General features: G+C 37.3%; 1 protein-coding gene across 5 annotated transcripts in view; it reads right to left on the bottom strand.

Moving 5' to 3' along the window:
• The window catches only part of Cdkl5 (cyclin dependent kinase like 5), a 185,376-nt gene that overhangs the window by 61,595 nt on the left and 106,489 nt on the right, over nt 1-17,292 (bottom strand). For all 5 annotated transcript variants that reach the window (XM_085684852.2, XM_085684849.2, XM_048440681.3 and 2 more), the window contains one exon: nt 7,259-7,304. In XM_085684852.2, the coding sequence (XP_085540978.1) occupies nt 7,259-7,304 (46 nt within the window). The remainder of the gene's footprint in view (nt 1-7,258; nt 7,305-17,292) is intronic.

Genomic DNA, 17,292 nt, shown 5'->3' with positions numbered 1-17,292 from the left:
TGTCTGTGTCGTGGTGTGTGGGTAATAAGATTTCTTGGGATTTGGACTCAAATGCAAATACAAAATTCATTTATGTTTCATATATCTGTATCCTGAATGCAACTTTATACCATGTTTTCAGTGTGCTTATGTTTTGACTGCAACATATCATATGAGTTCAAGTATGAAATTTCCCACTTACAGCACCAGTCAAGCACTCAATGAGTTGTAAATCTGAATACATTTCACATTTAAGGTTTTGGGACTGAGACTGTTCAACATGCTACCAACTGCTTACTGATTAAGCTCTTCCGTCCAATATACATTCGACTTTGCAGAACTGTGAACAATGAGAACTTCCTAGCATAAATGCTCAAGCTGGGCCTGTGAAGAGATCTCTGAGCATATATGCCTAGCTCTCCCGAACTTCAGATGTGGGAAGTAGGGAAGGGAGAGATGGCCAACAATTGTCCACTCAATCTTGAGTAGAGTGCTTTCAGTCTTTCTTTTGAGGACTTTGAAAGGCCTACTTGTGAGGTAGTGTGGAAGACAGAATTTATTTTCCCTTTCTCATTTCTGACGCTGATTTTTTTTTCTAGAATATAAAAAATGGGGAATGCAGAAAACTAATAGTACTTAGGGTCAACAGTGTGTACGTCCATATACAAAATCCTCAAGAGGATCAACAAGCTATACTGGAGCCGGGTACAAAGTTGCTAAGTAAATACAGCTGGTGTTTCTTCCCTAATCAAATGCTTGGGAACGCTTGGTATTTAAAGGGCAAGCAAAAAGAGGGTGCTGTGCATTATTATCAAGCTGGGGCAGTTTCCTTGTGCTAATAGATAAAATGAGCGATGATAGAAGGAACACTGGAAGAGAATTATGCAGTTCTAGATTTAGATTCTGCCTTTTAAGCAATTTATGCTGTAACATGCAATTATGGCCAAGGCACTTACAGTTTCATCAGCAAATAAATCTAATACTTTGTGATTTTTATTAAAGTATTTCTGATTATAAACTTTATATATAGTATTTATACTCATTATAAACTTTTCATCAGCAAATAAATCTAATAATATGTGTTTTTTTTTCATTAAAGTCTTTCTGGTTATTTTTGGTTGTGAGCCTAGCCTTTACCAGCTGAGCCATGTCTCCAGACAAAGTCTTTTTAAACCCAAAACTCACCGAATTTTGGTAATTGGTAAAGGTATCACTCATTTATACTTGCTCCACTTAAGTGGACTTATGAAAAGATAAAGGTTATATTCTGAATGTTTATAAAGAGAGAAAGAGAAAGAGGTTCATTTCTCAAGAAGGAGCAGCATACAATAAACCAGGCCCAGTGGCACCAACTTATAATCCTGGCTACTTGGAAGGCTAAAGCAGGAAATTTCTAAGTTCAAGGCCAGCCTGGGCAACTTCCTGAGACCCTGTCTCTAAATAAAAAGTAAAAATAATAAACAAACAAACAAACATAAATAAAAGTAAAAAGAGGGGCTGGGATATAGCTTGGTGGTAAAAGTGCTTTCTGAGCAAGTGTAAGCCCTTAGTTCAATTCCCAATACCTAACATACACACACACACACACACACACACACACACACACAGAGAGAGAGAGAGAGAGAGAGAGAGAGAGAGAGAGAGAGAGAGAAAGATAGACAGACAGAGACACAGACACACACACACACACACACACACACACAGAGAGAGAGAGAGAGAGAGAGAGAGAGAGAGAGAGAGAGATTGGGGGTGGGGAGGCACATGAGAATATCACATGTGGCGTACTGTGCAAAAGTAACCTCATTTGAGCTGCCTTTTGAGGAAATGAGGCTCCTTTATGGCAGCCATAAGCAAGTACCTGAGCATTCATACAGTAATGATTGGGAAGAGGCAGGAAATGGAGTTATTAATTCCCAAAGTGCACGCAAACTGTGCACTCATCATTACCTGGAACGTCCTATAATTTTGTTTCTGTGAGTACTTTTAAGGTTTCTAACCTGCCTTACACTTGATGGTGAAAATTGCGGAAATGCATGACGAGAGGATAGAGAAAGGTAATGTACAGTCTACCGACACTTGGCCTTCTTCTAAAACAAGCAGAAAGTAGCAAAGCATTAAAAATCACAGCACAATCCATGAAAAATCAACATCCTCCACCCTCCCGTCCCCAAATCACTAGCTAAGATAATCCTAATGTGCTACATATGCTATTTTCTCCAGTTCATAAGTAGAGAACTTAATGCTAAAAAAGGATAGGTAACTCTCAGGACGCACAGAGTAGAGTCACATTCAACCTCATGTCCTGTGTTGAACATCGGGACTTCGATGGTATGGAAATCACAGTGAGCTTTGGAGAGTGACTCAAGACATCTAGGCTGACACTTAGCCTTTGTTCTCTGACCCAACTATTTGGCTGCTAAAGCCACACAGCCAAAGAACATAGTATGCTGGGAGAAACAGTCAGTGCAGCTCCCGGGTCTTCAGAAACACATGCCAGCTCTTGACCTATAAATTCAGACTGTGGTTACATTGGTTTATTCTAAAGGCTTCTCCTAGTTCTAAAAGTCAATGTTTCTATACCTGTTTATAGGAATGCTAACCAATCTCATCATTAGGCACGACCAAAGAATGCCAAGCAAAGTGGTTCACATCTGGAATCCTAGCACTCAGAAGGTTGAGGCAGGAGGACTGCTACAAGTTGAAAGGCACCCTTGGCTAAACAGTGAGTTCTAGGTCAGCTTTGACTACAGAGCAAGATCCTTTATCAAAATATAGAGAAGAGGAAAAAGACAGGGATAGGGAAGAGAGAGGGAGGAAGGAGGAGAGAGAGAGAGAGAGAGAGAGAGAGAGAGAGAGAGAGAGAGAGAGAGAGAGAGAGAGAGAGAGAAAGAGAGACTGGAGACTGAACGAAAAAAAGATGAAGATGAAAATTTAATTTCAGGCTATCCTGGACTACATAGCAATATCCTGTCTCAAACAAAACAAAAACATTTACCATTGGAGGGGGTTGTCAAAGTCAAGAGCAACTATGGAAAAGTTATGTGCAGTAAGTATACAATCCAACCTAGTAAGGACAAAGTGACATGAACAAAAAAGATGCCAAGTAAGAACAAACAAAAATCTGACCTACTTCTGTAGGCTTACCATTGAGTCGAGTTAACACACCTAAAAATCAGGAGAGTCACTAAAATAAAAGCAGTTTTTTTAAGAAGAAAGCTCACAGGGGCAAAAGAAATTCAAAGATAAGTCAGCGATGAAAAGAAAAATCTAAAGATCAGCAGAAACTCTATTGTAACCCTATTTTTAAAGAACCGTGGGTTTGGAAAAGAAATCCAGGAATAGCTGTAACCTACTTTATGAAATCACAAACCTGACATCTTTGTATAGCTAAAGAGGCCCCCAAAACAGACCTTTAAGCAGATGTATTAAAAAAGAAAAGTCAATCCATCCTTGAACAAAACCATAGGGGCACCATGTTTGATTCTGGTTGCTCTGATTGAAGACAGGACAGCAGCAGCAGGACAATCAATGTGGCCACAGAGGTTTGAATGGCGATGTTACTGTTTTATGTACCAAAAAAGATAAAGCCCCTTCAGTCTTTAGAGATGGAGGACAAGGTAAAGAACAGAGAAAATTTATGAAATCACAAAAAGTGCAGAAATGTAGCCAAATCTTGCAAGAATCCCTGAGGTTTGAAAGAGCTCTGGTTTGGGCATTAAAAGGAAGTGTGATAGACCCAGAGTAGCTAGGGTGCGCAGCTCATTTCATCACATTCTTTATAGAATAAATACTGGAAATTTTGTTTCAAGCCCTCTCATATACAGAATTCAGGGTCTTGAATTTGAGAATCCATGAATTCTTTTTTGTATAGCATCCAACAAAATGCGAGAGCAGTGTAAAGTTTTCGAGTCTCTAAGTAAAAATAAGAATGGAATCAACTGGAGGGAAGACTAGATGATTACCTAAACATTTCATAATAATTAAAGAAATAAATACACTCATTTCAAGAGAAAAACATTTATCTATAGGAAAGAAGCAACAAAAAACAAAATGCCAGCAATCTTATTTGATATAAAAGCAGAGAAATGACTTAGTACCACCTCACCCTGCCCCGCAATTAAACATGGAGAGCTGCACAGTTCAGTGGAGTTAGTAATGTACTGAGGCCACGTGGGAAGTAAGGAGAATTTTTCATTCATCAAAGAAAGGTCACAGTCCAAAGAATTAAAAGGAGGGTCAAAATATAAGTAATAAAAATAAATTCTGACTACATGTTCTCCTTAAGTTTTAATAGACAGTATTTGTTATTATAGATATTCCAAAACCATCTAGTTTAAATTGGTACGCCTGGATTGCTCAATAAACTTGGTTTATGTAATTATATAAGAATGATGACCCAAGACCAGTGAGATGCCTCAGGGTTGGTAAAGGTGCTAGGCTCTAAGATTTGACAAAGTGTGTATGTGTCTGTGTGCGCGTGTGCGGGATGGAGAGATGGCTCAGAGGTTAAGAACATTTACTGTTCTTGAAGGACCCCAGTTTGATTCCCAGCACCCACATGGTAGTTCACAACTACCCATAACTCCAGTTCTAGGGGATCCAATGTCCTGTTCCTATCTCCATGGGCACTGGACACATACATAGTATACATTCATACATGTAGACAAAGCTCTCGTAGATACAAAGTAAAAATAATCCTAAAACAATTTTAAAAACTGAAACATGAAGACAGACATATTAAAAGGGTGAAAATTGACACAGCCTTTTGCTATATTTTGAGCTAGAATGCAATTTTACTCTAAAAACTGACTTTCCTGCTTTAAAGATGATATCCAATTCTAAGATATTAAAAACTAGCATGCAGCTGCTATTGTGATTAAAATTTTATTTACTATAAAGCAAACTTATTTTCATAAATTCAGTCTTTTATTTATGATGAAAATTTGGGTCTTATTTTAAATAGCAATCAGTTTTTCTGGAACAATGAAGATCTTTTGCACGAAAAGTGGTCTACTTGAAAATATGTTTCAAAATAAAACAATAATATACTTTATTTTTAACTTAAATTTGAAATTAAATACATTTTTATTTAATTAATTAGTAAATTAATTAAATTAAACATTTATTTAAATTAAATTTAAAAAGAAAATATTTCAAAAATATACACAAATTTTTGGATCCATATCATCTTAACAGGACAGTAAAACATTATTAAACTCTTTAAAGCAACCAGAGGGTGGTACATATTCTCAAACATACTCCCTGTATATCATCAGCTAGAGACTATTAAGAAACATTAATGTGAATGGTAGTCAGACCAAGCACAGGTCCCATTTCAACTAAAGTTTAACATTGCTTTTTATAGAATTACTTCATTTATTTTCTCAAAGATTTGGAAATGTTTGCTTTAGAATAATTTAGAATAATTATAATACTAATTTTCTTAGTAACTAATAAAAAGGATGGTTGAGGGCTACGAGACAATGAGAACAATATTATCTGAACACTCATTTTTTATTATAATAGACCTGGTTGAAATTTATATAATAAAAGAAATTTTGAATTATAGTAGTTTACAAAGGAGCTCAAAAGACAATCTTATCTATATGAAACTATTTATGTATAATTCAGACTCCAAAAAGTTGGTCACCAGACATGTACCATTTCTTTCTATTAAGTAAGGCAGTATTCTTGCTAGAGGAACAGGGCAAAGCCATACACAGAAGACAGTACTACATCTCTCAGGGCTTTAAGAGATGCCTAGGCTCTCTTAAAGGCTAAAGAAAGCTTAGGCTACATGAGACATTATGACAAAAAACATTTGTTTTTGAAGATCAGCTGACAATTTCTATCTTTCAGCTTGCCAATGCAACCTTAAAGGTGAATACAGAGTCAGAAGTCTCCGCACACATGCAAAGGTGGTGCTTGGATCTTCCGCTGCAGGCACTCTTTTTAGATCATCCATCATTCGTCTCTGGATTGCTTGTCATTAGTCTAAAGTCACTGCTCAACGAGCCTATTTCCAATGGTCTCACAGTGGGTCAGACATTGGCAACTGCTTCCATTAGATCCCAGGCACATAGTTCCAAGCTACGAAGCACTTCCCAGTGCCTTCCTTTAAGAATGTCCTCACAATGGCTGCTCAGGGTCCTGGGTAATACGCATGCGCTCCACATCAGTAAACCATCATAGTCCAGTTCTAACCATAATGCTGTGGAAGCTATCCTAGGAGGCTTTTGTGAGCAAGCCCTCTTTGTTATTTCATGCTTTCTAAATATCTGAGGTGAAGGTGATGTGACTCTCCCTAAATATAGAAGCACGTGTTTAAAGTGCGTAGTCAATGTGCACCAAGGAAGCCAGGCTATGTTGTCTATCTTCAGGTTTCACATTAGATAGAGGCTAACGCTGGTACTTTTTATCTGTTTTTCATATGGTAGGTTGCAACTCAATGTCACAATGCACTTTTTTCAAGATTTTCCATAAGCCAGGGAAAGCAGAAAACAGAAAATCTCATTAACACAAGATTTCTGTGAGAGTTTTGCTTCATTATATGTATATGGAAACTGGGCTAGGATTTAGAAAGTATTTTTACTGGGGTCTCTGTACTAAAAATTGTAAAGAACTGCTGCCTAAAGCTCCTCAAAAGCCATGTGGACTTTCATTACCAGCCTTTCTTTGTCTGGATGAGAGTTAACAGCTAAGGTTTCCAAACTAATGCACTAGTAAAGTATTTTATTTGAAACTTTCTTGCCCAGCAGAGAATTTTAAAACTCCATTTGAAACACTCTAGAAGTGTGTTCAAGACCCCCAAATATGGTATTTCTTATTGAAAAGCTTTTATTCTCTCAATAAATGGTCCTAAATATAAAACGTTCTCATCTCTATACCACCTCCCACTTAGCCTTGTATTTCTTGCTGTGCCTAGGAGTTGGAGAACATGGTGACCACATGCTGAATCTTTTTCAGCACTCACTACTTGTGCAAACTCCAGATGCATTTGCTTTTACTCAGCATTCCATTGGAATCTACATAGATTACAGGCAAACGTGGTTAAGAAGATGTCTGTCTAGCCTTTGGAGCAAAATGTCCAACCCTGATTGTAAATTAAAATAGATGTTCTAATGCCATGTATTTCAAAGTAAAGCAGGCTGATAAATAAGTTACAGTCACTCCTGAGATTATGATATTAAAATCACAAGACTAGGGTCTAACCAACTAAATCCTACCTGTCCCACATTGTATTTACAAAAGAATTACAGATGTAAAATTGCATACATACCTTCACTGTCCTTGAATTTCTTGATTGCCACAATTTCATGTGTTTCCTGGAAAGGAAAAAGAAGCAGAGGTAAGAATCATTCCCCAGTCCCAGCTGGGGATCCCAATTATCTGGAGAAAGCAGGGCAAAGACACACATCACCATCTCCATCCACTATTTCTTTGTTTCAAAATCCTCTCTTATCACCCTGAAGACATTGTCAAGGATAGAGAAGAAAGGGGAGTGATAAGAGGTAAAGAACAGACACTACCATGATATGCAGGAAGCATAAATCTGAACTGTTAATGTCTTCAAAATACAGGTTGTAAAAGAAATAAAACAAAGAAGACATCCAGAACTATTAATATAACAGTTTGGTATATTCCCTTCAGAATTTTTTTCCCAACTTGGAATCATAATAGTGTATGGTTTGTTATATATTGTGCATGTCACTTCATATTGCATAAGTAACATTCATATCTGTTGGTAAATAACTGTTTAAGCTCCATTTGTAATAGATGGTTATTTAAACAGGCTATCAATGAACATCCTCCAATAGGGGCATCTTCACTTCCAGAGCAAATGCTCTGGATATAGTGTTATATATGGCTCAAAGGCCCCGCATGCTGAAGGTTTCTAAGACATACTGCCAACATGACATACCCAATCACACATATCACTTTCACAGTTCCCTTAAGCAATGTATAATGTCCAGCTCACAGCCAGGGCCAAAACAGTTTATCATTACTTAAACGAATCTATTTTTAATGCAATGTTAACAGCAGGTAAGGTTTTTAACTACATTTGGTTATCCACTGGGAGTTGGGGATGGGGATGCATACCACAACACATGTGCAGATCAGACAACTCATGAGGGCTGGTTCTCTATTTTCATCACGGAGGTGCCAAGGACCAAACTCAGCTTGTTCAGTTTGGCAACAAGGATCTTTATTCATTAGGTCATCTTGCTGGCCCTCACTAGAAAAATTTTCTATTATCTGTTAAATAAAATGAACTCTACCAAGGATATTTATTTGTTGTCTGTTTGTTTCTACTGATGCATGGGTGAAAACTTGTTGCCAAACTGAAGGTTATTATTGTAAAGTATAATACAAGATCAATTCTGATATAACTGGCCTTTGTAAGTTATGTTCATCATTTTTGTGCCATAAGTCCATACTCAAACATGGTTATTCATTCATATTTATGCATTTTGATATTTTAATGATTTCATTCCATAAATCTTTAACCAATTCTAATTTACTTTAGTAAACGTGAAAGTGAGCAGCTTCAGATTTAATATAATTTCTAAATGCTGAATCAATTTTCCCAGTCCCCTTTAGTGATGATTTGTAACTGTTGTATTTTAGCATCCTTACAAATTCTGAAGTTACTTTCAGAGCTTTCTTGTCTGGTGTAGGCTATTGACCTATCTATTCTTATGCCAGAACTACTTTAAATTACTGGTACCTTAAACTTTCACATTAATATGAAGTTCCAAATCCTGGCTTTCTTGTTACTTGGCTGAACAAAACTAAGAACAGGTTTTGGCTGTTAAGCCTAACACAGCTTATATGCACACAGGCTATTATGTCAACTTATTTACATATTCAGTGGCTTCACATTTACTAAAAGCCCTTTTCTACAATGGTTTTCATGTATTTAAATACTTGATTTGCATTAGTTTTGGTTCCTTCACAAATCTATCTCTGTGAGACACTAACCTATTTTCCTATTATGTGAACACCCTCAGCCATGCAGCAAGTGGGCAGACACAAATTTATGGGATGGCTTGAGATGTGGCTTAGTGGTAGAGAGCAAGCTTAGCATGTGTGAGACTAAAAGAAAAATGTGAGAAAGAAGGAAGGGAGGGAGAGATGGAGAGAAGAAGGGAGGATCAATTAAGTTGGGGGAAGCGAATCTTGCATTCTTACAGATTTTCTGTATGCTTGTAGCAAAACGCAGAAGGTGCCACTCACATCAACAGCATTGGAAATCTATATGCTTATTAAGACTGAAATGTCTTGCAAGAAATCCATATAATAGCTATTTTTTTTTCAAGAGAAAAAAATATGAGAGGATTTAAAAGAAGGCTTGCTCACGCTGGGGAGATAGCTTAGTTGATAAAGTGCTTTGCCACTCAAGTATGAGGGAGGCCTTGAATTCGGTCCTCATAACCCATGGCAAAAAGTAAGGTGTGGTGGCATGAGCTTGGAAGCTCACACTAGGGAGGTGGAGACAGGCATATCTCTGAGGCCAGCCTAGCCTACGTGAAGACTCCATGCCAGTGAGAGAACCTCTCTACAGTAAACAAAATGGATGGCATCTGATTGAATGACACCTGAGGTTGTCACCTGGCCTCTCTCCCTATATCCCAAACACGTGCATTTCCCCCGTCCCATGAAGGCCTGCTGTTTTCTAACATAAATTATACTGACAGCACAGAAGGCTCTAAACAGGGAGCAAAGAATGCCACAGTGGTCTCTGGTTTTGAGAAAAGAAGCCTATGTCCAATATAGTTTTTATACCTTAGATAACTAGATACCTTATTTTTTATACCTTAATTTTCTTAGATCATTTCTTTTCCTTGAAGTAAAAAAGAATGAAATCATCTGTCTATATTCTAGAAGAAATCCATGTGTTTGAGGTCTGAATTAATATCTGAAAAGTACTGATGTTCAGAATTTCTTCTAATAACCTTAAATACTGTTTCTACTCTAACCTTTCTAGTAATTTCCACTGTAAACCTTGAATCTTCCAGGTGTACCTTTCATAACTGCTTAATCAGTTTGGCTCAGCATTATGTCACCAATACCTACCGGATCAGGCACACAGTAGATATTTGCTATTTAGTGACCATTCAGTGAGTGAATTATTCAAAAGCTGTGGATTATTCAAATGTAATCAATTTGCTCTTCATATGTTCCATTCTAGGTTTCTTAATCTTTCCTTATGTCAGTCAAGTCCTGAATTTATTGCCTTGGTTCAGTTTGTTCTACACTATTCAGGGCCAATCTTGACTGTTCCCTTTCAGGTGACAAAGCAGATGCCTTGACTTCATCTGCTTGTTAGGCAGCAGTCACTTTCAAAACTGGGTGTTGCTTCTAAATCTCAAGAGAACATTTTATTTTGACTCCTCTTTTCACAGCCCTCCTCTACCCACAGCCTGTTTTTAACCTCATACTCATTACCAAGATGGAAAGAAACTCAACACGACTGGCACCTGGCAGCAAACTGGGTAGATGGGTTTTTCAGCCACCTGAACTTCAAATAAAGATGAATGTACTCAGAGCTTGATTTCAAAAGCGATGCCTAACAAACACCCTCCTCATTGGGCTTAGCGGGTTTGAACTCAGACTATCTCGGAAGGGTTCTCTGAACAAGAAGCCAAAGGAACATGTGTCATTAGCTCTTTCCTGTGTAGGTTTCAGCCATCTTGGTATTGGCGGCTCCCCCACTTCTCTGTGGATGTTACTATATGTCTCTTCCAAGCCTTCTCTATTTCTTGCCTTACTTTATGTATTTGGGACCCACTAGTCTCTGATTTGATCTGGGAAGATGGACGTTAAGTGGGCTACTGGGAAACTGAGAACTCCGGTTGCTTGATGAGATGGCTGCCTGTCGGCAAGTCTCTTTAGACATAGGTGCAGGTCTTTTCCTCCTCCCTTTGGCTATTTTTTGCTTCCGCTAGTTTCAGAAAGTGGAATAAATAACATGACATTCAAGACTGCTTTTTAATCTACTCTTGCTAATGAAATTCTCCCTGGAGTTTGTCACCAATCTTTGGATTTTTTTCTTTAATTTACAGAACTATTAAAAGTTTCTGTTTTTCTCTGAAAATATTTCATCAGTTCTTAATGGAGAGGCAGGAGGTGACATGTCAATTGTTATTACTATTTCTATCACTATCCTGTGATGGTATACATAATAGAGGTGTGGGCAATGAAGAAAAGGCATGGAAATGACGGAAGAACTTGTGGTTTAAATTCAGTTTATTCCCAAAGCATGCCATTGCCCCCACAACGTCTGCAACAGAATGTCACCAGCTGTAGTTAGCAAGATAGACATAATCTGTTTCTTGTTTCAGTGTCCTGCTCTATTTTTAAAATGAGGCGGTGCGAAGCAGACATTTAAAGCAGTAAACTAAGAATGAGATAAAATATATCAACGATTCATTAATGGTAATTCCATATTGCATCCTCTATTCTATCTCAAAATTGGACTTAAAGATTACTTTGGAGTGCAAAAAAAGAAAGATGAGATAATTTTTAGATAAGTGTTTCTGGATTACACTAACTCTATATTGAGGCATTTAATGTTTCCTAGAATAAGTTTTCTTCAGTGAAAGGAAAAAAAAATCAAGCAGGGTGTGGTGCAACAGGCTTCTGGTTTCAGCATTTAGGACTTAGAGGCAGGAGTTCAGAGACCAGTCTGGCTTACATGAGACTCTGAAAGAAAACAGGCATGAAAAAATGTATGCTATGAGTAGGAACTAATGGAAAAGTACCTGGAAGACCTGTAGCTATTCTTGCATTAAGATCTCAACTCCATTCAGAAAACAAACAAGCTTCCAGTCATACTGGACAGAGAGACTTGTGACTATGAATTCACTCACATTACTGAGTGTCTAAAGCTCCCGAGTCAGTTTGCTATCTAGGTTAAAATACACACCATGCAGCATGACACAACAGTCATGGATTAAGCTATTGCAAAGCTTATACTCTAATTAATTTTCTAACTATTCTCCGAGGAAGCCCTTTCTTAGGAGAAATGCTTTTCTTCAAAGAGCCAAATATAAGTAATACAATTTGATAACCAAGGTATTTTAAGTCATTCTACATTTTATATGCAAAGAGATCCATTAGTCTGTGTTCACACTCACATGCCCATTCAGTAGAATCAAAACCTTCTAATCAAAGATATACTTATTTTATTGACCAGAATGGGACCTGAAAAAAAAGCAAATTTACTTACTTTTTCTTAAAGGCAGGAGCTCATGTGGTCAAGGCTAGCCTTGAACTTCGGATCATCCTGACTTTACCTCTCAAATTATGCGATTATAAGTATGTGCCATAATACAAGGCCAAGATAAGCTTTATTTTAGATTACCATTTTAAATAATTTTTTTTTGTGTGTCAGGCCCCATGGTAAACATTCCCCAAGAATTATTTCATGCAATCCTCAAATCACTATTCTGAGGAGCTTGCCCTGCCCACTTTAGAGATGAAGATGCTGAAGGGAACAAATGAGACAAAAATAATGACATAAGCATGAAGAAGCCAATCAGAAACCCACAACTATGCATGCTAAGCTAAGGAAGACAGATGAGGGTGTCGAGTTTCATGGTATAAAAGTATAAGCTAAGAGTACCAAGAACACAGAGCTAAGAGAAGAAATTCAATTTCAAACTCAATTGATTCTGGATGTCATTTTGGAAGTATGGTAGTGTTATACAGTCTTTTCAAACATCAAATGAACATGTGGTGTAAAAATGGGTAAGTTCTAACACACACACACACACACACACACACACACACACACTACACCTACCACTTGCCAAGGATGGATCATTATCTCATTCAATTCTATGTTTGTCTGAAAAGCATCTTAGCACTAACAAGTATTTTCAGATAGTTTTCCAACCATAGCTGTTATTATCTATATTTATATATACATATATTTATATTAAAGTAAATATATAAATACTTCATTATTTCCATCATTATTCTTTCACTTTTATGAAAACCTTCAAAAATAACACTGAAAATGTGTTTTTACATAATGAGTAAAATTATAAAATGGAAGTAAACTAAGGTATGAGATGAATTCCACAGCAGGCGGACTACATGCGTAATGTCTCTTCCACAGAGATATAAAATATTATCCATTATATACAATGATAAAAGCTAGAATATATGAAACGTATTAGAGTTCTACCATTGCTTGTTTGTATGAAAAGCTGAATTTACCACTAAGTTTAACTATCTGAGACTAAATCAGGAAGGAAACAATCGAGTATAGGCAGGAATGAAGACATCTGAATCTGTCAATTAACAAATGCCTGCTGGGTCTCTGCTATCGGTAAGGCTGTCTGCTGCATCCATGTTTGGCATGAGGGGAGTAAATGAGGCTGGCTCATGTAAGAAGCTTATAACATGCTGTTTAACAGTGCATGAGAGTTAGTTGAAAATGCAGGAGAGAAGTTGAAAAATGCAACAGATGTTGTATGAGATATAGCACAGGAACTGAAAACAGGTTAATCATGCAAATGTACAGACAGAAATGTACACTCCTTTCAGATTTGGCAGTCGATCACATATTGGGCTTTTTGCCTTTCATTTCACCCTTGCCTCTTGAAATGTAAAACATCACAAATTTAACTTCGCTCATTCCCAATTGCCTCTCTTCAGAGGTAATTTTTTAAAGCAAAACAAAACATTTTTGCTGTTCATTTACTTATTGTGATGTTGGTATCGGTGGTGGTGGTGGTGGTGGTGCTGAGTGTATGAAGGTCAGAGACAACTTGTAGGAGTCAGTTCTCTCCTCCTACCATGTTGAGTCCTGAGGACTGAACTCAGAAGATCAGGCTTGCTGGCAGATGCCTCTATCTACTGAGCTGTATCACTGGTCCTCTACCAGAGGTAACTTCTAATCTGAGGTTGGAATGCGTCATTGCTACCACAGATATTTTTCTACAACTATTGTCTGTACAATAAAAAAATGTATGCCCCCAAACATCTGGACTGCTTCTATCTGTCATACGGGAGAAGAGACACACAGGCTGCTATACATTCTACAGTGCATAGGACAGTCCTTACAACACGAAATTATCCAGCACCAAATGCTGATACTATTACTGCTCATTTTAAATATTCATTTTACAATAGTTTATTCATAACTTTTGTTCATTTATTTTTAATAATTTTGTGGTGTTCTCTTGTAGATATTCTTTTTTAAAAAATCAAAACCAAAAACTGGTCACCTAGCAGACGTGGTGGCGCACACTTTTAATCCCAGCACTTGGAAGGCAGAGGCAGGCCAATCTCTGTGAGTTTGAGGCCAGTTTGGCCTACACAGTGGGTTCCATGACAGTCAGGGCTACAACAGTAAGACCAGGTCTCAAAAATGATAACAAAAACAAAAAACAAAATACCTCAAACCCAAACCCTAAACCCTAAGCCAACCAGACAAACAAACAAAAAAACCAACCTACTTTATAAACTGATGACTTTTTAAAGAACTGTCTGTCACCTGGAAAGCCTTGGAATCATCTGATGTCAGGTCAATTTTTCCTGACAGATTTAATATACCAATTACTATATTTAATGTAATAATTAATATATTTAATATATTATAAGGGGATTTAAAATTTTTTATTTTATTTTTCAATGTTATAATTGAAATAGAATTACATTACTTCCCCTCCAGCCCTTCCCTCAAAACTCCTCTCACATTTTTCCCATTCTCAAGCTGATAGCCTCTTTTTCTTATATTGTTACATATATGTGTGTGTGTGTGTTTGTGTGTGTGTGTGTGTGCACGCGTGCAAATAGCATAAGTGTGCATGTGTGTGTGAACCAATAAAGTGACTCATCTCTGGGAGAGGATAATTTTCCTCCCCACAGCCAATAGTTTTCTATAGTTCTTTGTTTAGGAGGTAGGACCCCATGAAATTTTAATTGGAAATGAAAAACTTAAAAGATCAATTTTCAAAAAAAATATTAAAACTATTAATCATGCCACTAAAAGATCTACACTCATTTTAATAAAATAATGGTTACTTCAACTTTTACAATGACTCCATTAAAATGTTGTATGACAAAATTATACCAAAAGTGAGGCTGGAGAGAGTTCAGTGGGTAGGATCAAAGCTTAGTTTCCAGCACCAACACAGTGGTTTACAATTATCTATAATACAAGTTCCAAGGGATTTAAAGCCCTCTTCTGGTTTCCATGGGCACTGTATACATGTGATGCACACACATGAACATGGAACATACATATACACTCATGTACACATATTACGTAATGTAAATATATGTGCATATATATATAAAGCTATTAGAATATATTATTTACTTTTCTGTTAAAAATTCAGACATGCTTTTCATTTGGCCAAATCAATTAAACTAAGAACCACCATCTACACCAAAAGCCAGCCAAACTGCTACTAAGGCTCATGTTGTTGAGCTACTACCACAAGAAGCATTGGTCTCAATTTGAATTTATTTATATGCTAAGAACAATTTCAGGAAAACCTTAATATTTAGTAAGAAATATAAGAAAAATTCAATGTATTTATTATTTCATGCTCAGACTCTAAAATGAGCACAGTCTTATGAAAGTATTAATACTTCATTAACAACCAAAATAGATATGAAGAAAAGTTTCCACATTTTTTTTTGGTTTTTTGTTTTGTTTTTTTCTTTTACATTTGATCATTTGATCCCTGTAGGAAAGGTCTCATGGTAGCCCATATTGGTGTGGGACCATGGTCTGCATTCTATCAATTATATTTTAAATAAATGTTGATTGGCCAGCAGCCAGGCAGGAAGTATAGGTGGGACAACCAGACAGGAAGTAGAGGCGGGTCCAGAAGAACAGGAGAATTCTGGGAAGAGGACGTAGTTCTGACCCAACTACAAAAGAAACAAGATGTGACTGCCCTACTTAATAAGGTACTGAGCCACATGGCTAACACAGATAAGAATAATGGGCTAATAATGGGCTATATAAGTTGTAAGAGTTAATAAGAAGCCTGAGCTAATGAGTCAATCAGTTTATAACTAATGTAGACCTCTGTGTGATTTCTTTGGGACTTAACAATTGTGGGAACTGGGCAGGATAGAAACCCAGACAACACATGCTGGCCTCAAACATGCTGTGTAGGTGAATATAACTTTGAACTTCTGATCCCCTTGCCTCTACCTCCAAAGTGCAAGGAACATGGACATGTACGAGTACACTAAGTTTTATGTACACCACATATATGCAATGCCTCTGGATGCTACAAGAAGGCATCAGATCACCTGAAACTGGAGTTATATACAGTTGTAAGCCACCATGTAGATACTGGTCCACTGCAAGAGTACATGCTCTTGACTACTGAGCCATCTCTCTAACCCCCACCATTTTTTAGATAGGGTCTGTTACAGAAATTGAAACTCATCAATTTGGCTGGGCTGACTGATCAATAAGCTTCAGGAATATAACTGTCTCTACTCCCTAAGCCTACACACAGTGCTGAGGTTATAGGTACAGTCACTAAGCCCTTCATTTTTATGTAGGTTCTGAGGATTCAAACTAAGGTGTTCATGATTGCAAGGCAGGTACGTTATCAACTAATCCATTTCCACATCCCAACACCCATGTTCTTTTTTAAATGAGGTGCTAGTGATGAAACTCAGAGCTCTGTGCATGCTAAACAAGTACTCTACCAACTGAACCACATCTCAAACTGAGAAATGGCACCCTAAAGTGACACTTCCTCCAGAGAAAAACTGTCTTCAAGCCAAGTCAGTGATAAAATTCCTATGTAACAAATTCCAATTTTTCTTTTAGTTCTATAAAACATAGAATATCTTCTACCCTCAGTAAGCCATATAGGGCCTCCATGAATATTTAGCTGAGACATAAAATGGGAGTACAAAAGTATAATTTATTCAGACAGAATGCCTAATCATTCTCAGTGTTCCTCTACTAAACCTGGGCCTGTTCCCAATTCCAAATCTCAGTGAATGCTAGCCAGAACGTTAGGATCCATTTTCCCATCTCCTACATCTGTACCTCCAAATAGATATAGTTTCTCATCAAGTGACAACTGCTTATATCATCTAAATCTCTCCAAATGTCTATGAATGCTCCCATCACAGGTCAAGCCTTCAGCATCCTCAATCCATTCTCGCATGTTTACTCCCAGCAACCAGGACTTCGTTTGGAAAAAGAAATCCAATTTAATGATGTTCCCCTTAAAATGTTCCCCAACCTCCACTGACTTAATATTTTATCACCTCTCCCCATGGTGGGCAAGGACCACTTAGTGATCAGAACATGGG

Source organism: Myodes glareolus, chromosome X (assembly GCF_982192425.1).
Source record: "Myodes glareolus chromosome X, mMyoGla1.1, whole genome shotgun sequence".
Lineage (NCBI taxonomy): Eukaryota > Metazoa > Chordata > Mammalia > Rodentia > Cricetidae > Myodes > Myodes glareolus.
The sequence above is the reverse complement of the archived record's forward strand: the minus strand, read 5'-3'. Positions and strand labels throughout refer to the sequence as shown.